The sequence below is a fragment of the Dreissena polymorpha genome, chromosome 2, assembly GCF_020536995.1.
Source record: "Dreissena polymorpha isolate Duluth1 chromosome 2, UMN_Dpol_1.0, whole genome shotgun sequence".
Lineage (NCBI taxonomy): Eukaryota > Metazoa > Mollusca > Bivalvia > Myida > Dreissenidae > Dreissena > Dreissena polymorpha.
The window spans coordinates 61,421,582-61,445,833 of record NC_068356.1 but is presented as its reverse complement, the minus strand read 5'-3'; the positions used below and the strand labels follow the sequence as shown (position 1 = coordinate 61,445,833).

Sequence of the window (24,252 nt, the reverse complement as noted above, 5' to 3'; positions counted from 1 at the left end):
TTACATATTGTGTCAATATGCAAATATCTTATTTCGCTGATTGGATATGTCTTCTTTTTACTAAATTCCATATGTTATCCGAATATGTAGTTAACACGTTTCACTTCATATATAAACCAACACGACTTACCTTGCGAATATGCAACGGCACTTATTTCGAGTGACTCGAGTGTTGAATTCAATAGTTCATCTTCAGCGTTTCTAGTTGATCCAGCTGGTCCTTCACCTTTTTTAAATATCAATGTTTAAGGACTGCGTTTACGAATTGTTATGGTATTATATAAATACTTATTCAATATGTTTTGATATATATCACTGATTCTTAGTAATACATGTAATTCGTCAATTTTTGATAAGGTTGTTAAAAGAAACATTTGTGAAATAAAAATTTGTAAAAATAACCGATAATGACATGTTGTTCTTGAATCACAATGTCATTTTGAAATTTGCGGGAAATGTTTTTTAGGTAGTTTAATATTTTGTATTGACTTTTTAAAGTCAGGTGAATTCAGTTCATTGTGCAATTATTGCCAATCATACACATATGAATAAGCTTCATCAAATAACATTTGAACTTAAATACATTTATAAAATATGAGTCCTTGGACACGGCTAGTGTTTAACAGGACATTTAGATCCCAATTATAATCATAGCTTATATAAGAACACATTCATTTGTACAAGTACAAACACACATGCAATAACAATTAAGATAATATTTAATACTGTAATACTTAAACCAGCATGAATTGTAAATAAAACAAACAAAACAGATTATTGAAACACATTGAATGGCATGATTTAAAAGTGTCAAGGACAATGATACATTAGTCGGACTTGTTGCGAACAAACAAACGTGCGGACGTGAGTATTCATTTTGCGAAGTGGACATACCTATGGCAAAACATTCTTCATCGCTTTCGAGTAAAGATTGTTTCTTATTTTCACCACCAACGCCATTTTTGACTGAAGCTACATGCACATGTTGAAGAAAGAAAAAAGAAAATAATGATATCCTTTTCATTTGATATTATATTGAATAATGTTTTAGGACTTTTAGAGTTAATCCACAAACAAATCCAATTCACTCACAACATTATGTACGATAAAGCCTTAGAAATTAGTGGTAACGAGTTTTTCGTAAAAATGGCTGTACTGAATACTGAAACCACACTGATCTTTTGAGAAGTGATTTGTGTAAGGGATTTGAAGGAAAAGTACGGTGAATTCTGTATGTAAACACGCAAGGTTACCTTTTGAACGCAGATATATGAAACTAAACAGTGAGACCGTCGATACGGCATAGTTTTGCCATACCTTAATTATTCACAAATATAATAGGATAACATTTCAAAGTTAAAAAATATGGGCATTATGACTGAAACAATTGTAATAACACTATATATATATATATATATATATATATATGTGTTGCGGTAAAAGTATGGAGTATATAACTGTGAATGAACCATCTTTTTTGGGGATGGGGATTTCACAGTATGTCTGCTTCATTCTGCACCGTAGCTAGGCGCACACGCCGAAGTCTCCAATAGGAATATGTCTGTCTGTTTGTCTGTCTGTCTGTTTGTATGTCTGTGTATCTGGTTGTTCACGCATATCTTTCTCCATATATATAAACAATCGACTGTGAACGAGTATCTATTAATAGATCCCAGAAAACGGAAATAACGTTGTTGTGATATATAATTATCTCCCTTGAAACACACAAATACTCATAATTTCACTGTATCTTCTAGATCCAACGTATTTCCGCTGTGTCTCTAACATAGTGTTAGGGTAGTTTATGAATCCTTATCGGATCCTACCCAAATACAACTATGGTTTCATGTTTGTAATAAATGTTCATGTAACTGTACCTTTTGTGTATGTAAACTGTTCCAACATTGGAAGATGTGTTGCGGTAAAAGTATGGAGTATATAACTGTGAATGAACCATCTTTTTTGGGGGATGGGGATTTCACAGTATGTCTGCTTCATTCTGCACCGTAGCTAGACGCACACGCCGAAGTCTCCAATAGGAATATGTCTGTCTGTTTGTCTGTCTGTATGTTTGTATGTTTGTGTATCTGGTTGTTCACGCATATCTTTCTCCATATATATATATATATATATATATATATATATATAAAGACAACTATTTATTATGATTATCTAATTAACTTGAAATTGTTCATTTTTTTATTTTCATAATATAAATACGAAGAACAAATACAAGTATGATAATTTGAACGTCATAAAGATGCTTTGTTGCAGATTAAAAATAAATATTTCTAAATAACCTGTCAGAGTATGTAAGATGTGTTGCAAGGGCGTATAAACCGTCTGATCTCTACGACAACGATTGGAATCCAGTGGGTAGAGCAATACAAATATCGCGTTTGATTGTTCTGCACCAATGCGAATTGTGACTATACGCAGATGATGAACACCATTTAAAATAGCAATAGTCTGAAGAAAAATATTGATTCTTTATATAATATGAGAATTGATTAGTATGCATTTTATGAATTTGAAATTATTGAAACCTTATTAATTCGTAGAAGGAATTGTCTATCATGCGAACGAAACTTGCCAAGTATCAAGTATTAACGTCTATTAATCAAAGTACTGACAGTACTGGTGTGACGATGCTTTTGAGAGGATGGATATAAAAGCATCAAGTTAAGTTTATCTACATAACCACAATCACCACAATTGTGTATGTTGGTATGAAAAAAAATTTGGTACACAAAATTTGCGAAAAAAATTTGGGTACGAAAACAAATTTGGGTACGAAAAAAATTTGGGAACAAAAAAATTGGGACTGAAAAAAATTTGGGTACGAAAAAAAATTTGGGGATAAAAAAAAAATTGGTTCGAAAAAAAATTGGGTACGAAAAAAAAATGGGTACGAAAAATTTTAGGTACGGAAAAAAAATTGGGGGAACGGGAAAGTAGTACCTGTGGGGAACTTGCCCACAATCGCACATTTTCGGCCCTTTCCGTCAAACATCAGATAAGTTCCTCGAAGGCAATAATATGAATACACATTTCGGAAGCGGTAATGCGGTCCTACCTACGCGCGTCAAAATGTAAGCGAAATATGTACACAAGTCTGTCAGTAATGTTTGAATTAACGAAGAAAATCGTGTATTGATGTAAGTTTTTTTAAGAAATGTGCAGAAAATATATTAAACAAGAGCTTTGTTTGTGAAACACAATGCCCCCTGCTGCGCAGCTTTGAAGCCATATATTTTACCTTTGACCTTGATGGATGACCTTTCACCACTCAAAATGTGCAGCTCCATGAGATACGCATGCATGCCGAATATGGAGTTGCTATCTTCAATATTGCAAAATTTGACCTTTGACATTGACCTTGAAGGATGACATCGACCTTTCACCAATCAATATGTGCAGCTCCATGAGATACGCATGCACGCCAAATATCGAGTTGCAATCATTAATATTGCAAAATTTGACCTTTGACCTTGATCTTGAAGGATGTCCTTGACCTTTCACCACTCAAAATGTGCAGCTCCATGTGATACGCAAGCATGCCAAATATCGAGTTTATATCTTCAATATTGCAAAATTTGACCTTTGACCTTGAAGGATGACCTTGACCTTTTACCACTCAAAATGTGCAGCTCCATGAGATACGCATGCATGCCAAATATGGAGTTGCTATCTTCAATATTGCAAAATTGTACCTTGACCTTGAAGGATCTTGACCTTTCACATGCCAAATATCAAGTTGCTATCTTCAATATTGCAAAATTTGATCTTTGACCTTGACCTTGAAGGATGACCTTGACCTTTCACCACTCAAAATGTGCAGCTTCATGAGATACACATGCATGCCAAATATCAAATTACTATCTTCATTATTGCAAAATTTAACCTTTGACCTTTGACCTTGAAGGATGACCTTGACCTTAACATTTTACCACTCAAAATGTGCAGCTTCATGAGATACACATGCATGCCAATATCAAGTTTTTATCTTCAATATAGCAAAAGTTTTGGGCAATGTTAAAGTTTTCGGACGGACAGACGGACGGACTGACGGACGGACAGACTGATGAAAAGACAGACGGACAGTTCAAAAACTATATGCCACCCTTCAGAGGCATAAAAAAGTTATGGCGAAAGTTAAAGTTTTCGGACGGACGGACAGATGCCATTTATTCGACCTTGGACCTTGAAGGATGACCTTGACCTTTCACCTTTCAAAATGTGCAGCTCCATGAGATACACATGCATGCCAAATATCAAGTTGCTATCTTCAATATTGAAAAAGTGATGGCCAATGTTAAAGTTTTCGGACGGACGGACAGACGCCATATATTTGACATTTGACCTTGAACGATGACCTTGACCTTCAGGCTTCACCTTTCACTACTCAAAATGTGCAGCTCCATGAGATACACATGCATGCAAAATATCAAGTTGCTATCTTCAATATTGAAAAAGTTATGGCCAATGTTGAAGTTTTCGGACGGACGGACAAACGACATATATTTGACATTTGACCGTAAAGGATGACCTTGACCTTCACCTTTCACCACTCAAAATGTTCAGCTCCGTGAGATACACATGCATGCCAAATATCAAGTTGCTATCTTCAATATTGAAAAAGTTATGGGCAATGTGAAAGTTTTCGGACAGACGCGCAGACGCTTTATATTTGACATTTGACCTTGAAGGATGACCTTCACCTTCACCTTTCACAACTGAAAATGTGCAGCTTCATGAGATGCGCATGTATGCCAAATATCAAGTTGCTATGTTCATTATTGAAAAAAGTATGGCAATTAAAGTTTTCGGACGGACGGAAAGACTGACACACTGACAGACTGACGGACAGTTCAACCGCTATAGGCCACCCTACCGGGGTCATAAAAAGCAATGGCGATATTTTTCTCAGCCACATAATTGTTAATAGTTTGATATCACAAAATGAAAGTGAAAGTAGAACTGTCAAAAATGACAACCTGTCAACGTGTTGTTTTTGCTGGCACGAGAGGGCGATTACACTCAATGTGTTCACATTTTTACCAAAGGCTTTGTCAATGACCTTTATAGTATGGGTAGCTTTGATATTATTTATTGCTATCATGTAATTGCATGATTGTGTATATGTTTACAATACACAAAGCATAAATAATGATATAAATATACTGATTGAGCTTATAATAATCTGAGAACTATAGCCAGGTCAATTAAGGACATAAACAAATACAATTTTTTGCCCTGATTTCATGAAGAAATGACCATGCATGTCCTAGATTTCAAAATCAAGGCCCTGGTCTGACACATTGGTAACATTAACGTTAAACTGTTACCAGGCTTCTGAAATTAGTTTTTAATGAACTATGTAAGGAAATCTAAATCAGGCACTGATTTTTCTTGTTTTAAAACAGTCATAGATCAGTTGTGGCCTCTGGGTAATGACCAATTTTTGCTAACTTTTCACCCCATAAAACTTTCCATACTTCTATAATAGCAAATCTGGATTTAGGTGATCTTCAATGGTACATTTAAACTTTAGCTCTGTTACAAGAGTGCTGGTAAAGTCAAGTCACATATTTAAATCAAGGCCATGTCAAAATCAAAGTGTCAAAGACAAATGAAAGATGCGTTTATTAATTATTGTCCAGTTGTTTACTACTGCTGTGAGTTTTTATATAATAGAACTGATGAACATCATGTGAGAGAAAATTCACATTATCATTGTATATCAGAATTAGCTACCTTTTAGATAACAAAGTTGGCTAGTTTTCAATGTCGCTTCTGGGGATCAAATCCGTAGGGCTTTTAGGAACATTATGAAATTTTTCGATCCCTCGAGAGCAACCAAACCAAAAATTAAGTCAAATATTGCCGACTCGGTTTTTTTGAGTCGGTTCATGAGAGATAATGGAGCTTGATTGGACATTGTCGGCTCTGGTACTACTTACATGTACCCCGGGTACTCTTAAGTATACTCACATGTACCCCGGGTACTCTTAAGTATACTTACATGTACCCCAGGTACGGTAAATATACGTAATTGTACTCGGTCCATATTAGACTGTACACGAGTTGTATTCGCGCCCAAAATCCGATGTCGTAAAACGCGCAACCGATTATCTTAAACAAACTTCTCTTCAAAAAACACTGCATCAACATGCTTTTTGAGTATGTGTTCCGATAATAGAGGCCATTCTACAGAAAATTGACATAAATGTGTATATATAATTAATAAAAAAAAGTCGACAACGACTGATTTAGAGTTAAATTTCCCGGGTACATTTTAGTATATTTACCGTACCCGGGATACATGTAAGTATACTTAAGAGTACCCGGGGTACATGTACGTAGTACCCGAGCCGACAATGAACAATCGAGCGATAATGGAAGGTGCAACATCTCTCACGCCTCCTAGCATCGCCTTAAGCAGTATTCAATTCTCAACAGGAAAGTGCTGGAGTCATTGATCCCGAGGGACAAGAAAAAAATTGATTAATGTTCGAAATAAATAATTTTATTAATGACAATTCTTTTATTTGAGCCAGGTCACAGGAAAAGCGCAGTCCAATCAGTATCCAATTAAATTATTTGTTATTGTCAGAAAACCGCTTTTAAGCAAATAGCTTTCAAGCGACTGCAGGCTGGTCTAGATCCAAACTGGCCACAATCGCCTTAATGCCTCTTTACTGTGACACAGTTCATTTAACTTTAAACAAACCAGTAAAGATTTTGAAATCAATGTTGAATTTCAGGACAGCTTGGTGATCTGCAAATCCAATGAAATGTTGATATCGGGTATCATAGTCATTCAATAAGTCGCAAAATGCTCGAATACAATTTATAAAGCAAAATGTGACTTAAATTGATAACTAAAAATACCAGTATGCCAGTTTTGCCGTGTCAAGCTGTTACGATCCAGAAAGTCCTTCATGCACATCGAATATATATCCTTCGAATTCCATCTATTGTTGTCATAAGCGGAGATTTAGTGAATAAATTATTCATATATCCTAAATGACAGCTTCTAAATAGCGAAACAATCCAATTTATGCTGTAAGAAAGTTTTGACACGAGACTCTCATGGGGGCGGCCATTGTTGAATGTTGAAACACGAACGACAACTCTGCTAGGTGAACGTAGAATTACCGAAATTCCCGCTACAAGTCAATATTTTTCAACAGAAGTGAGATATTGTTGTTAAGTTTTTGACTGTACCGCTGCTTTATAAAATAAAAAAGCCCCAGATGAATTTTTGACACTTGAAGGTCTTTACAGCGGGGATTTTGGTACCTGATCGTGCTTGTGCAAATATGCACTATGAATTCATACTGGGAATCCAAATAATAATGTTTATATTTTAGTTTTCACGATCAAACTTGGATAAAAACATTTTTTCATCAGTGATTTCAGTGTATTTTGCAATATTCTATATAAATATCCGCAGTTTTTTGAGAAATAATCAATATTAAGGGGGATTTCTGGGGATTTCGGTGGATTTCTGGGGATTTCGGGGGATTTTGGTAATTACGGGGAATTCGGTATTTCTACTACCCGAGCAGTATCTCAATCGGACTGGCTCGGTCTTTTACATAGGTCGCCATTGTGAAGATTTTTTTGATGGTATCATACCTTAGACAATGCTGAAACAGCATCGTCAAAAACGACATAAGAAAGAAATATGTTATGCATGATTAATCGTTTTAAAAGGCCCCGATGTGATACAAAATAGTACAATTTTAATGTATACACACGTTGTTCGTAATTTCGTAGTAAATATCAACAAGTAACACAGTTATGCCCCTAATAGATTTTCTTTCTGTTAAAGGTGTCATATGTCAATTTGCAAATTCAACCTAATCAATTCAATTTCTTTGATCGAGTGTTTATTTATTTATATAACATTGATTATAGCAAATAGTGGCATGGGTCCCTTTGGGCTATCTGATTCTAAACCAATTAAATAAAAAGAACATTTATTCCAAATGTGTAACCCATTTCCGGAAATTTACAATTACAACGCTCTAGCCATTGAAGTGAAAACCACGCATATGTGCATGCATTCGTACTTCAAATAATACCGTAACGTAAGCTCGATACCAATACTAGTATGTATATTGTGATGACGTGATGTGTTTGTTGTTTATAGTATTCATGCTATCTGGCATCAAAATATAATGTTATAATATGGTATTTATCTTCATAATTTTATAATATCACTTCGTTTAAATGGAAATTAAATATTAAATCACCGTTTGCTCCATGCTGTTCATTTTCGGAATAAACTTATCAAAGTGATAATATTAAGGACAATATGCCTCTTCAGTTAATCTTAAAGGTTTTTGTTACGAAGTTCGAAGATGAATACACCGCTTTCAGTGCATCATCATCTGCAGCAAAACTACCTTAAAGACGATACAATCTTTACCCCTTTGAACCAAGATTGAGATAGCTATTTGTGTTAAATATTTGACATAATTGATGAAATCGACAATCTCAAGAGAAGGTTTCCCAATGAATACAGATGAAAGACGGTAACAATTTTAAACCTAAAAACAATTAAATATAAAAGGCGTTGTCATCTTTGTGTAATATATATCGATATTTCATAGACAATGTATCTATTCTGAAGGTTTTATATGTCAGAATTTAAGCACATGTCTAAAATGAAATGAAATATATTCCGTAAAACATTTTCAGCACGGTCCTGTCAAATTGGCTTAACTACTTAAATATGAATGTCGTGAATACGACTACGGACACATTCACGTAAAAACTAAAAAACAATATTGTCGCCAATCTGAATCTTCTTCAATTTTGTTATTTGTGACTTTACACTTGAGGACTTTTATAACGCAACACTTTTAAAACTTGAATATCTCAGTAATGAGTTAAGAATTTTATTAAAAATTTCACATGTGATCATTTGACTATATTCTGTGCAAGGTTTTGGTAAAATCATACATCCATGACAGTCAGGCGCTTTTGCACGTGGGGTAGGTGTGGTTTCACCTTTGTGCACGTGAAAATCGTGAAACGCGATATGATTCTAATTTTATTTCAATTTCTTCTTTTTAGTGGGTGATACACCAGGAAAACATAAGACTTATTTAAAAATCAATATGTCTTAATAATTTGATCAAAACTAGTTTATACGACAAACGGGACGATTTTAACTTTGAAATTGTGAATTTTCCGTTTCTAGATGGCAACATCCCTAAAGGACCTTCCTATGGTATTTACATTTCGCAGTTGGTACGTTATGCCAGAGCATGTTCGTGTATTAAAGATTTTAATGATCGTAATCTAATATTAACTAAAAAATTGCTAAAACAAGGCTTTTTGTATCATAACTTAAGAAATAAATTTGCTAGATTTTACTCTAAGTATGGTGATTTAATTTCAAAATATAATGTTCTTTAAAATGGCATTTACATAATGGAATCTCCCATCCATCATTTTACGGAGATGTTTTGAAGCGTGTCCGCAAATTAAAATATGTTAAACCAAATGTTCATATTAAACTTTTCAATTTAATTAACTTGTTTTTATCAAAAGGATACGATGCTTATGTACTTAAAAACACGTGTTTGATGGTTTTCGATTCACTATATCTTTCTTCCCTTAAAATTTGGAATCATTAGTGATATTATAGGCATTTTTCACTGTTGAATAAAATTGTGTCATTGTGTCGTATGAACAAATCTGCATGAATACTACATTATAGGCATTTGTCACTGTTGAATAAAATTGTGTCATTGTGTCGTATGAACAAATCTGCATGTAAACTACATTTGGACTCAAATCGTACATCAAATCATTTCTGTCTTCAGTTGTCAAAACACCTATATACTGTTTGATTCCAATAATGTCGCTTTAATGGAATTACCATTTGTATTCATTTGCTTCTTAATATTAAATCACGTAAACTTGTTTTATTAGTAATACAGCCCGATTAATATTTTTATTTAGTACTGCCCTTGGAATTTGTTCACGTCATTATGCCATTATGGATTTTTGTGACGTCATACGACCGACTTTCCCAGTTGTAATCTACATGCATAGGTCATTGGGTTTATAACGTTCCATTTTATTTATATTTTCTCTCTGATAGGCGTTTCTTGTTTGATTTAATTATTTTTAATTTGTTTAGCAGTCACATAAACAACCAAGCTATGTAATATGGAATTTTTACACCCATTATTGCTGCTTCTTCCTGTATTTGCGCGATGATTATCTGAGATATTAACTCTATGATTCTACATTCTCAAATCTTTTCTATAAAGAAGGAATGTAGTTGACAATTGTTAATAGTTTTATTTGATCGTTCGTCAAAAAGTTGTAATTCTGTTACTCTTGTATCTTCAATGCAATTGAGTAATTAAATAGTAATTAAATTGAATGCGTTTTAATTCCCTTTTATTATTGTTTAATTTGAGTTACAATGCTATGACGTTAAATTTTATTTACACTTGAATGTATTATGAATATTGCTGGGCCAAGTGTGAGGTTGAGCGCTCTATAACCAGGTTTAAACCCCCAATGCTTTGCATTGACCGTTCCAAGGCGGTGACCCCAGCTTTATTCATATTTTGTGTTTATGTTGGTTTGTATTGTGCTGTATTGTGCTGTTTTGTACTGTTTGGGCAATCGGTCACTTGCCTTAAATAAAGGACCAACTAATTGTTTTTAATGAAAATTCAATACTGCTCCAGCAGCTGGAGTTTCACTTCTTTATATTGTATATATTTTCAGGAGCGCAACAGCGCAATCGGCATGTTGCAGGCTCTTCTCCACTTGCTGAAGCGTCCGATCGTCACGGATGAATGATTTAATCGTTTTCTTGTACATACTGTAGTCAAATGATCGCATGTACAATTTTAAGTCAAAATATTTACTCATAACTGAGATATATAAGTTTGAAAAATGCTGCGTTCGAAAAGTAATCAAGTGTAGTACAGCGCGCTATATAATTCCAATTTAATTTCGATTTCATCATTTTACGGGTATTTACACCAAGAAAACATAACATTGATTAGAAAAACAATATGGCTCAGTTGACACGAAGTTTTGTATTCAGATGTTAATAGTTTCACGTAATCAGTATTGAAAATAGGAAAACTAAGCGGGTAATCACCAGTTGTTCCATTTGCGTTGTCAACCTTTTCGTGTGTTGCCACATTTGTTTGTTGCGCAGCACACCCTAAAAGTAAAAAAAATAATCATAATAAAATGAACTGGAAGTCGTCTACTTTACAGTTCATTAAAAACATAGTTACGTTTAATATGAATCACACCTATTTATCCTTTTCACATATCAAGAAGAAAATTGTATGCAAGTTTTCTAGGACATGCATTTGTATTATTTGTATTTATATCGTTACGAACCATCCACAATTTTCATTCGTTGTAATTCAGGATATGATCATCCTTAATCTACCATTTTTTTTTAAACCGGGTCTTTTTCACGTCAATTTTCTATACTGGTCAATGTGAGAATATATTGGTATTAACATGCATAGACCTTTGTCGACCATGCATCCCCCTACCCAACTTTCTTTAGATTTAACGCTTATGTAAACAAATTAATTGTATAAAACGATCAAGGGTTCTGCAGGTTAGTACTTTGTAAGCAAATTATGCAAAGAAAAATACATATTTTTTTAAGAATGGAAGTTTTTTAAATAAAGTTTTATCATGAACCCAACAGGTAAGTTTTGACGGAATTCGATTGATATGCATCAAAACTAAAATTATCTTTTGGTATTCTAAATATGTTACATTCTTTTGCGACCTTTTCAAGCGAATCAGAAATTATTATGGTTTATCTATAATGCGTGAAATCCAAGACAAATCTCAGACAAATAATTATACATTATATACATTAAGAACAAATATCTAATACATAAGCATATTATATATAAGACAATAAATTTAAATAACGCTATATATTAGTACGTTCTTTGTTTGATATTAATAATTAACTTATGACATCACAAAAGTCGGTAAATTAGTAAAACAAAGCGTGTGATCACCATTTGTTCCAGTTGGATTGCTCTCCACTACACAATCAGAATCAACCTGTCTTTGTTCCTGGTCGGATGGTTGTACAAGCTGCTGCAATTCTAAACAAATAAAATGTAAAGAACGTAACGGAATAAGTCAATTTTACATTATATACATGAATGTTAAATTAGAATTCAAACAAAATGCATTTTCATGCATATTGGCCATACGACTAAGAGTAACGATAGTGCAGTTTAATGCTTGTAGGAAGCAATTGAGATTTCATGATTTTGCTATTTTTATTGCATACATGTTGTTCGGTAAAATCATGGTGTTTGACTGCAAACATATTAACCATCATGCTTGCATTACGTATAATTTTTTTTGTCAGTTATCAGTTTAAAGTGCAAGATATAGTATTCATTACCTTAACATATGCATAGAGGTGGTCGAACAATCAATATAGTTTCTGATACAAGGAATAATATAAGTGCCTATCCGCTTAACTTGGATTGTGCTGCATGTTTAACGAAATATTCAATGGGCAGTCAACGGTTACGATATGAATACACAATAGCAAAGTACCATGGAGATGTATGGTTTCACATAATGACGATCACTTACCTGTAGATGGGTTACTGTCACCACAATAATTTCCGCTCTGACTCTGCATTTCATTTTGTTTCCGAGGTTGACAGAACTTTGCTAATTTTGATCCTATATAATAAATAAAACATATAGATAAATAAATCATGTTCGTACCTGCAATGATATTATTACAAACGTACTTCTTTTTTGTACATACAGACTACAGACACACACTATGTATACATGCGTTTACAAAAAAAATATATTATTATCCGTGTCAATGTTTTACTTAACTTATGAAGTACTTTATAATAACATGCTTAGTTAAATAGAATAAGCAATAACATAGTATAAACTGGCATTCTTTTTCGTGTGGAAAATATTTAACCACAAACTCATTTTAAAAATACAAACGAATACTCGCAATTATTCACACTTGCAGAGAACTAATAAATGACTTGTTATGAGTCCGATCGTAAAATACAAGCAAACTCATATATGGATTTATCATGCATTCAAACTATGTAAGCATCATAAAGTTACAACAATGTTAAATTGTGAAACAAGATAGCATTGATTGTTGACAATATAAGGCTCATTGCCTAGGTTTCATCGTCGTCGTTCGAAAAACGTTCAATTCAAAAGTCTTTACAACTTCCGAAACAAAATGCTAATTTGAAACTGTGATCATTCCACTGCAGTAAACTCCGGCTTTAGGAAAATAAACGTCCAAGATAAGTTATAGGACTTATTTCCAAATATTATTTTAGCGGCCCCATGCCGAAATCCCGTTTTTGTGTTGGTGCCCACTCGCATGTTGTGTTGTTACCGCGGTTATGGGGTGTTTGCACATCAACGATTTTATACGATCGTAATTAACGTATCGATGTGTAGTCGTTTACGATTATTTTTTACTTCTTTTAATAGCAAATGAACTTTTCAAACATAATTGCAACATTGTTAACGAAAATCATTAAGCAACCTAGATTTTTCAAGTATGGTCAATCAAGCGCGATGTTTAAAGTAAACAACTTAATGACAAGCTTAAATGTAATGACAAACGATAGACGACATCTTCAGTATTTCTTTAAAATTTACTTTCGTGCCTTGTATCTATTCTTTAAATATAGTGACACATATGATATATTGAACTTATAACAAAAATAAGGTATGGTACAATTGCTACTTATACGGTTTCTATTTACCTATATATCGACGGTTCACCAATAGTACCACACAAATAACACAGGTAACGACGACGCCAGTAACTGATCCAATTATAATTCCATCCTTATAATTGTTACTTTGTCCTTCAACATTTGTCGCTGCGGTAACACCATCTGTAATGCATGGAAATGAAGGCAAATTTAAGTTTGCATGCAGTGTACGTGAACAAATACATTGTAATGTATGACAACGTGATGATGTACGTTATTCCGGCATGTACGGATATAATCAACCACCGTTTCAAAAACGTTTTTACGAAAAAAAATTAAAATCGTTAACAAAGACATCTTATTTAACAAAAGTCATCACAATAATCGAGTATAATGTTCTTTTATTGGGATTTTATTTAGCAGTCTCGTTAACTTATTTATTCAGTCAATTCAGTCACGTTGAAAATGCACACACACATTTTTTGCCCTTAAAAAGTATTAATATGGTACACATTAATGCAAATTTCTATCTGATTCATTTCAATTTATATTACTTACCATTAAAACTATCACATACACATGTGTCTGTATACACAATTATTTACTATTTGAATTATCAACCTTGAATATCATGAAATTGATATTTGATGTTTTTCTATATATTGTCAGCGTATAATTCATCTTCACATTTTGAAACTATATTAATTACGTACGCAAACATAAATATTTAAAACAATCACACACATTATTAACCTGGAAAAGTATGATAAATCTTACATTTTAAACCATTTGTAAGCATTGAGGAAACAAATTTCAAATCATGCAACGTGAACGAGAAGCCACACGCAACATGACATAACACACGTTCGATTCTAGCGCTGTTTGCACAGTTGTTTTCTTATTGTGGAATAGTCAATATAAATTGCCGCCTTAGAGTCTTTTGATGATTTTTGCTTTGGCAGACTCTTGGCGTCAATTTTCAACTCTATCTTTTTAATAACGACAGTTCCGAAACGAATTTCGGTCGCATCACTCCTGAATTTAATTACACAGATATTTTTGACTATTATGAAAGAACGTTGCCTAAATAGTATATATTGAGCAAAATATATCGAAATTTACCTGTTAATAAACTATATTTTGAGTTTGTTTCATCCAATATAAATCATTGTATAGTAGTCAATATAAATTGCCGCCTTAGAGTCTTTTGATGATTTTTGCTTTGGCAGACTCTTGGCTTTATTCTGAACGCGAATTATTTCAGCGAATTGTGGAAAAGTAAGAAAATCAGAATTTTTTTTAAGACGAATACAACTTATTGACATAAGATGCGTTTCCCAAAATTCCTTTGAGTATTTTTTTAACGATAAACATGTATCAATATGTAAGAACTAAATCCATAATGCATATCATATGCAAAGTTTCGTTGCATATGAGACGCATACATCATATCAGCAAACAGTACTCATAACGTCGTTATCGAGAAAAAAAGACGAAAGATGAAAATTGTTACACAAATTACTTATCAAATTACTTTCTCTTTAAGGACGTATGCTGCAGTTTTAATGCAAATTGTGCTCCACCTAGAATTTGAAAATTTTTGGAATTTAGGTAGACCCATATGTTGTGGATAGAAAAATAAAAATAAAAAGCATGGGTCACCGGTGTTGTTCATTTTTTATTCGCACTTGAACAACAAGCATATTTCAGCACAAGAAAAAATCACCAATAAGGTAATAACATAAAAACTTGAGTAAATTAATGAGAAAAGTGTTGAAAACAGCCTCTGTTACTTACAAAATCTGTAATACTGATTTAATTTGACTGCACATTATTTTTTTGTAACATGAATCAATTGGTGTTTTTTTTATCAATTTTTAAACAAAAACATAAACAACAGAATTTCACATATGAAAATAAGTAAAATGCATCAAAGTCATTTTTATTTTTACATGCCTTTTTCCACCTAGATTTTTTCCAAATTTACCTTAATGTTAAATGAGTTATAACTTAATACAAATATAAAAAGAAAACAATAGGTCACCCGGGTCGTTTGTCCACAATTGCAGTTTTACTGTATGTATTAAAATACAATTTAAAAACGCAGTGGAAACCATGTAGTAATGGTGCAGGTCAAAACGCATACTAGTACATGTATTGCTGTATGCCATTTATGGAATGTGTGCTATATTGACGCCATCATTTGATGACGTTCAATTGAACGAATGATAATGGCGACAAAAATTTGTTAAGCTCCGGCGTATCACTGCGATTTGAGAATGTTGAAAACTGGCCCAACACTGTGCCTGAAATTTGACATGTATATGGACCAGAATGCGATCTTCCTGTTGGCGTATTCGTCATATCTGGGAAAAATCCAGTTTTTGATAAAATTACGAAAAAGTGTTTTTTTTTATTGCGCAATCGCTATAAAATGAGTTCTCGCCGGAAGCGTTAATAGCGTTAATAGCAACCCAAACACAATTCACCCCCAGGAGACAATTCACGCGCTAGACACTTCAAATTTGATTTTAATTAATACATATTGCGATTTTATTCCCAAATTAATAAATAAGTTCATATTGCGTTTAACATACGAAGCTGAACCCGTTTAGAAAATATTAACAAAACAAACAAAAACAAACAACAGTTAAATTTCATTGATGTAGATACGGTAACCTGATTACATATCCACTAGCGTACACATAAAAAATAGTTCGCAAGTAAGCAACAAACAATCAAATTTAAACGCAAATAACTTAACAAGATATAATTTTTTTTTCGAGAAATCGATACTTAAAATTACAATTTCTGCACTAAGAACATTTGTGAGAGTCATTAAAACACATAATTTCGGAAGTATACAACCAACAATCAAAATGGCTGCCAATGAACGTTCGAAAAGAACGCGAGAAAGTATTTACAAAATAACATCATCAAAAATGATTAAAGTGAACGCTACTTCGCTGTTTTTGAGATAAGTAAACGATCTATTGAAAAACACTAGCATTTGACATAAAAACACCCGTGGATATGGAAATCTTCAGCGTACGAGTCTTATCTGGCCCACTGGCCCGCATTTTGCGCTGTGTACGGTTGTTCAGAAAACTTGGTAAGTGTCATTGTGTTCTTGAATTTGTCCGATGAGTTGAATTTTATATACCATTACCATGCGAGAAAGTTTGCAAACACATTTATTCCTTACGAAACTTACCTTGAAAAATAAACAACACAAATATCAGTGGCACGAACTGGTAGTGGCACGAAACGAACATCAACCGTTAAAGTTCAAGGGCATAATTTTAATGGAATGTGTTGAATATTGGATAAATTAATTGTTTTGCCGTTAAAAGGGTAAGTTTTTGGTTAGCTTTGCTTATTTTTTTTTATCAAAACACAAGTTTTATAGTTGATTTTTTTTAAAGTACAACAGTTCAGTTAACGTTATATCTTGAATTCATGAATATCGAAATAGAAGTCGGATGTTGCTCATTTCGGACGTTGCTATGCAAGTTAGTTCTCGATAGAATATACTGTTTTACCTTTTCGCATACAGTTGTGCAGCTGTTTTCCATATAATGATGCAATGTTTAACGTCTGGAATACCCACATCGATGATAATAAATCATAAACTTCTCAAATCTAAGTATCGTCAACTTGACAAGGTTCTGTCAAGATTTAATTAGCAGAATATGTAAAGCTGAGTAACATTGTCATTAATTTCAGACTGATGTCTGATTAGGGCAGTGGTTGGTTCACCTGATTCTCTCATAGGTGATACCGGTTGACCACACCACAATTGAATATATATCAGTACAAAAACAAATAGCTTGTAATTATAATTGATTAATGTGAATGTTTAATTCATTTGTTTGCAAAAATTTGGAACCTTTTGGTTTGAGCATTGTAAGCCGAGTGTATAATTGCCCCTTTGTTCAGCACACATGAATTGATATGAAATACATCTATATCTCGTGTGGCGTATTTTCATTTAAACTCTGGATTTTAATGTCTACAAGTCGGTCGTGCAGTTAAATATGTTTTAAAGCATCGAAAAATTCCAAAATTATTTTGGATTTTGTGTTTGTCATGCATAATTTACATTTTCATAGGAATAACATAACTCACAGCGACAGGATTACGGCTTTGTTATGCTAAGCATTTGATACAAATGTTATTAAGAATAAGTGTGTGGTTGTAAATAAATTTTGAGAAATGGAACGCAAAAAAATAACAGAAAATGGAGGTGCGTCCATGTTACTGTATCTTGCAACTTTATTGTTTTAAGAATTGGATTAAAGTTTAAATTTAGGTAAGCGTGTCGCTTATACTAAATTAAGTTTTTCTATGTCTCCTTTTGTTCTTATATGGTATAAAATGCGTATCTCGTGTAACGTAATTTCATTCAAACTCTGGATTTTAATGACGACAAGTCAGACGTGTAATTTTATTTAACAGTAAAATATTTTTTAAAGCATCAAAAGATTGTAAAAAATATTTCCGATTGTATTTTTGTCATGGATAATTTAATCTTCCATAAGAATAAAATAACTCGCTGCGTCAAGATTTCGGTTTCCTTAATCATGTTTTAGGTTAGAATGGTTAGCATTTGATACACAAGTTTTAAAAAAATAGTGTGTTTTTTTACAAATTTTGAGAAAGAGAAGGATTACCATAATTGGAGGTTCATATCTTTGTAACTTTATTGTTTTAAGCAAAGGATTAAAGTTAAAATTGATGTACATGTAAGCGTGTCGTTAATACTAAATTTAGTTTTTTTATGACTCCTTCGCTTCTGTATAGTATAAAATACATATCTCGTGTAACATAATTTCATGTAAACTCTGGACTTTAATGACGACAAGTTGGATGTACAGTTTCCTATATTGTGTTTTAGGTCAGAATGGTTAGCATTTTATACTTTTATTATTAAAAAATAGTGTGGTTTTAAATAAATTTTGAGAAAGGGAAGGAAGGACAGAAAATGGAAGTTCATATCATTGTAACTTTATTGTTTAAAGCATTGGATTTAAGTTAAAATTGAGGTAAGCGTGTTGTTAATAATAAATTTAGTTTTTGTATGACTCCTTCGCTCTTGTGAAGTATGAAATACGTATCTCGTGTATCGTAAACTCTTTTAAACTCTGGATTTTGTGATCGCCTTTTGTCTGTTGTTCGTCGTCAACATTTACCTTGTTAACACTTAAGAATGTAATGTATTGCAGATTCAGAGATGTCTGTTCTGTTTCGAAGGTCATGTGAAAAATAAACTTACGGGATGTTTGCATGTTTTAATACCATATAAATATTGTTCAAATCTATTTGTTGATAGATTTAAAATAGCTAACTTTCCTCTTACATGCCCTTGTATTTCAAGATAGAATACTTTCCTTCACAGAGGAAAGAGGTCTGAGTTTGAATCTCAGTGGGGGCTTCAGAGGATGATTTATTTTTAGAAAAATGATTATATTTGCTCAACTTTGTAAATGACTTAAAGCCACACACCTTAAAATTAACTGCATGGCATAGTAAATTTAAGTATAAATAAGAAACATATTTTTATCTTTGCCATTTAGAATATATCTGGTGATTACAAGGTAGAAATCCATCTTTTTGCGCTTTAAAACTTAAAAATAATCGCGTTTGTCTAAATAGACGTATACGTCTACAAATCCTACTTTCGGTTTAAAAGCGGTACCGTTTTAACAATAATATATAATTTTACTTTCTAACTAGGCTATAGATTTAATTTTATCTATGCCAATTAGAATATATCTGGTGGTTACAAGGTAGAAATTCGTCTATTTTGCGCTTTAAAACTAAAAAAAAAATTGCGTTGGTCGAAATATGAGTATACGTATATAGAATTCCTACTTTCGGTTTTTAAATAAAAAAAATAATAAATTACTTTCTAACTAGGCTATAGATTTAATGACAATTTTGCACACTTTCAAATTGCATCTTTATGTATTGATTAACACGTATTTCATTGCAAAGTGTGTGGCTTTAACCAAATAACTTTGAAAATTTCTTTTAAAGAATGAGGTTTCTGAAAATTCAGTTATTGAAGAAACATTTATAAATTGAGGGAACAATAAGACAGCAAACTAAGAATAGACATCCATTTGAGTTTTTTTATCAATTGAATATGCAAAGAAGAAATTAAATATCAGCAATACAAAAGCCTGTAATATGTACAGTGCAGCGTGTGGTTTTTCTATCTATCTATATATACTCAGTCAAATCCAAACTAGGCAAATATTTACTGGACAGTAGGTCCTGTAAAATGGGAAAAAATACAGGACCTCCTCTTTTTTATAGGACCTACTGGCTACAGAATATAATAGTAAAATAACTTGGTTTCATTGCTGGGATCAAGGTGTTTATGATATAAAATGATAAAATTATTGAATAGCTATTAATTTTAAGGTAACACATTTGTATCTGACGTTAAATAATAATACAGGCCATACATGGTACTAGTCTTGTTTAGTTAAAATATTATTTTTTTTAAATGCTGAACGCATGTTAACAGTAAATATAAACAGGAATCGCTTCTTTGTAATATTTTAAGAACAATTTCCAAAACAAAAGTAGCTGATAGTTATTTAACTAAGCTACGCTTAGCGCGCATGTCAGGTATGAGTCTGGTCAATACAGCCTAAACCGACAACGGCCTCGATAAATGACAACCGGCTTGTTTCACGAATGGACATTGATAGCCAAGATAATAACGGTTTGAATGACAATTATCATTATTATACATTACTATTGCTATTAAAACCACACAAATTGATATCTGCATCATTTAAATTGTTATAATCAGATTTATGATTATCTTGTTAAGCGACTAGGCCGTAATGGATTTGGACCGTCCTGACCCGCATTCGTAAGATGCACATAAATAGACCAATCAGGTGCCCTCGGAAAATTCCGTCAGCAGAAAGAGCGTTGGTACGGAAAAGCACGTGTATAAAGACGCTATTGCTATTTTTGCACCTCAGAAAACTTTCAGAGCCATAAACAAACCTATACAAACCTATGAATTTGTTGTTTTTTTTTTACCGGACAATCAGTCCTGTAAATTTGACAGACAGGCCGGACCTTACACAATTTTACAGGACGTGTCCGTCGGTCCGGCCATGTTTGGCCAAGACTGTATACTGTCTAACTCCCCTTTCGGGTATTATTGCAAGTAATAGATATGACAGATTACTCTGTAAGTATAATTGTGCACTCGATTTTTTTATGACAAGTTGAATTATTAGTATTGTATATACCATTTCCATGCGATAAATTTTAGAAACCCATTTATTTCTCACAAACTGGGGTTGAAAAGTAAACAACAACGGGGTTTGATTTTACATTCATGAGTTTTTTGGGGTGTTTAATACATGTATAGTCATTCAAATTACTAATGTTTGATAAGGTTTTATTAATTCTGGGTATAGTTAAAAATGTTCTGTCGGTTTAAAACCATGGCCGTTGAGGGCATAGCAGTTTTCTTTATATGGGCCAATGGCTATAGTAAAATCTTGTTACCACTCTAGAAATCACATTTACTGTGCATCCTTCAAGAAACTTGGTCAGGTCATTTGTTCTAATGATGTCTTGGCTGAATTTGAAAAACTGTTTCGCTTTCTTTAATTTATTCGCAAATCTTAATGAAGTTTGGTCAGAAGATTTGTACATATTTGTATAAATTAAATCTCAGCCAAGTTTGACACTGGGTCATTTGAGCTAACAAAATTGGTTAATATATTAAACAAACAAAAAGCATGTTTATACCACAGAAGTCACACTGTTAGTCTAATCTTCATCAACATCGGTATGCATATTTAACTTCAAAACAAATATTGGACCAGCGATTTCAATAGAAGCAGAATCCTGCGATTTGACGCGAGCAAAATAAAAATGACTAATTTTTTATGCAACCCTTTTTTCTGCCGTGCGTCATTTTGACACATCGAAAATTTAACCCGTGTGTCAGTCAGTTAACATCTCCAGTTCCATGGTAATAAATCCGCCTGTGCTCCTAATCAAAATTAATGTTTCAGTATTTGAAACTCGGTCTATAATCGAGGGAATAGAGGTCTACCCCGGGCGTTGTTTTTTTATACTCACAAGTCATAATACTACACATAAACATTAAGAAAACACATTTCCTCAATTAGATATAAATTATCAGAGTAGAATTAAAGCGCTACGTCTTGACCTTTGACATTGTAAATGGCGGACGTATTGTAAATTTACATTAAACCCGCGTTCAATTAAAAAATGGCGATTCAAACAACAACAACAATTCAAATTACAAGTAATGGTGATTCAATAATGGAGATAGCATTAACTGGAATTAACAAACATTAAATAAGGTTTGTTAAACCAGATAACAACAAGGAAAACTTGGATTATTAAAGTTAAACTACTACTGGTAAGGCATTCTAAAGTGTATATATTTCCGACATGTATAGTATTCGGATAAACAGTAATAAACATACTAGATGTTCAATGCATTTAGATTGTGTTTTTGTACAAAAGCTACCATAGGGATGATGATAATATAACAAGGATATATATGTGATGAAAAGGTGCTACAGGTACATATCTTAAATTACTTAAATGTGTTATGATGAAGTAGATTTTAATGAGCATTTATTGTTTGTACAAATAAACATAGAATAGTGATAGAAATAATAAAAGTTGTAAAATGAACATGTTTTGTTTTTGAAAAACTTAAAGTCAATATTGTTCGCACAAATTATTGATATTTTGTCCTTATAATCTCTGTGTACCAATTCACTAAAATATGTTGTGTTATGTATCATGATATTTTTATTTAATAACACAGTATAACTTTTTTAGATATTGTGTAACTCTTGGAGCATGTTTTTATCTAAAAAATTGAATAATACAGACAAAAACACAATTAACGCGCTTCAAAATTGACCCCAGAATTTTTCAATTTGACTCCTCAAAATTTCAGTCCAGGGGTCATTGACTCCTGGTTTTTATGGAATGAGTGCTATATTGACGTCATCATTTGATGACGTTCAATTTAACGAATGATAATGGCGACTAAAATTCGATAAGCTCCAGCGTATAGCAGCGATTTGAGAGTGTTGAAAACTGGCCCGACAATTGTGCTGAAATTTCACATGTATATGGACCAGAAAGCGATCTACACGATGGCGTTTTCGTCATATCTGGGAAAAAGCCAGTTTTTGAATAAATGACAAAAAAGTGGTGTTTTTTTATTGCGCAATGGCTATAAACACGTGGGTTGGCCGGAAGTACATGTAGCGTTAATAGCAACCCCAAGACAATTTACCCCCACGAGACGATTCACCCGCTAGACAATTCAAAATTGATTTTAAATATAAAAAAATTCGTACCCAAAATATTTCGTACCCATATTTTTTTCGTACCCATTTTTTATTCTACCCATTTTTTTCGTCCCCAAATTTTTTTCGTACCCAAATTTGTTTGTACCCAAATTTTTTTCGTACCCATTTTGTTCGTACCCAAATGTTTTTTGAACCAAAATTTGTTCGTACCCAATTCTTTTTTTCGTACCAATTTTTTTGTACCCAAATGATTTTCATACCCAAATTTTTTCCTACCCAATTTTTTTTGTACCCAAATTATTTTTGTTACATTTTTTCGTACCCAAATTTTTTTCGTACCCAATTTTTTCGTACTCATTTTTTTTTCGTACCCATTTTTTTCGTACCCAAATGTTTTTCGTACCCAAATTTGTTCGTACCCTTATTGTTTTTCGTACCCATTTTTTTCGTACCCAAATTTTTTTCGTACCCATTTTTTTTCGTACCAAATGTTTTCCGTTCCCAATTTTTTTCGTACCCAAAATCTGTTTGTACCCAAATTTTTTTGTACCCATTTTGTTCGTACCCAAATGCTTTTTGTACCAAAATTTGTTCGTACCCAATTCTTTTTTTCGTACCTATTTTTTTGTACCCAAATGTTTTTCACACCCACATTTTTTCGTACCCAATTTTTTTTTGTACCCAAATTATTTTTGTATTATTTTTTTCGTACCTAAATTTTTTTCGTACACAATTTTTTCTTACACATTTTTTTTTGTACCCATTTTTTTTCGTACCCAAATGTTTTTCGTACCCAAATTTGTTCGTACCCAATTTTTTTTCGTACCCATCTTTTTCGTACCCAAATGTTTTTTGTACCCAAATGTTTTCGTACCCAAATTTAGTTTCGTACCCATTTTTTCGTACCCAAATTTGTTTCGTACCCAAACTTTTATTCGTACCCATTTTTTTCGTACCCAAATAGTTTTTTCATACCCTTATTTTTTTCGTTCCCTATATTTTTCGTACTCTAATTTGTTTTCGTAACCAAATTGTTTTTTTTCCCTACCCACATTTTTTTCGTACCCATTTTTTTTGGTATACAAATTTGTTGGTACCCAAATTTTGTTTGTACCCATTTGTTCGTAGTGAAATTTTTTTCGTAC

General features: G+C 32.8%; 1 protein-coding gene across 20 annotated transcripts in view; it reads right to left on the bottom strand.

Annotated features, from left to right (window-relative positions):
- The window catches only part of LOC127867266 (interferon-inducible GTPase 1-like), a 175,945-nt gene that overhangs the window by 3,650 nt on the left and 148,043 nt on the right, over positions 1-24,252 (bottom strand). For 19 of the 20 annotated variants that reach the window (XM_052408309.1, XM_052408297.1, XM_052408295.1 and 16 more), the window contains 6 exons: positions 13,812-13,946; positions 12,643-12,735; positions 12,048-12,137; positions 11,150-11,215; positions 895-972; positions 131-226 (listed from right to left, as the gene is read on the bottom strand). In XM_052408309.1, the coding sequence (XP_052264269.1) occupies positions 131-226; positions 895-972; positions 11,150-11,215; positions 12,048-12,137; positions 12,643-12,691 (379 nt within the window). In that variant the 5' untranslated portion in view covers positions 12,692-12,735; positions 13,812-13,946. The remainder of the gene's footprint in view (positions 1-130; positions 227-894; positions 973-11,149; positions 11,216-12,047; positions 12,138-12,642; positions 12,736-13,811; positions 13,947-24,252) is intronic. The other variant, XM_052408312.1, reaches the window with a different exon arrangement.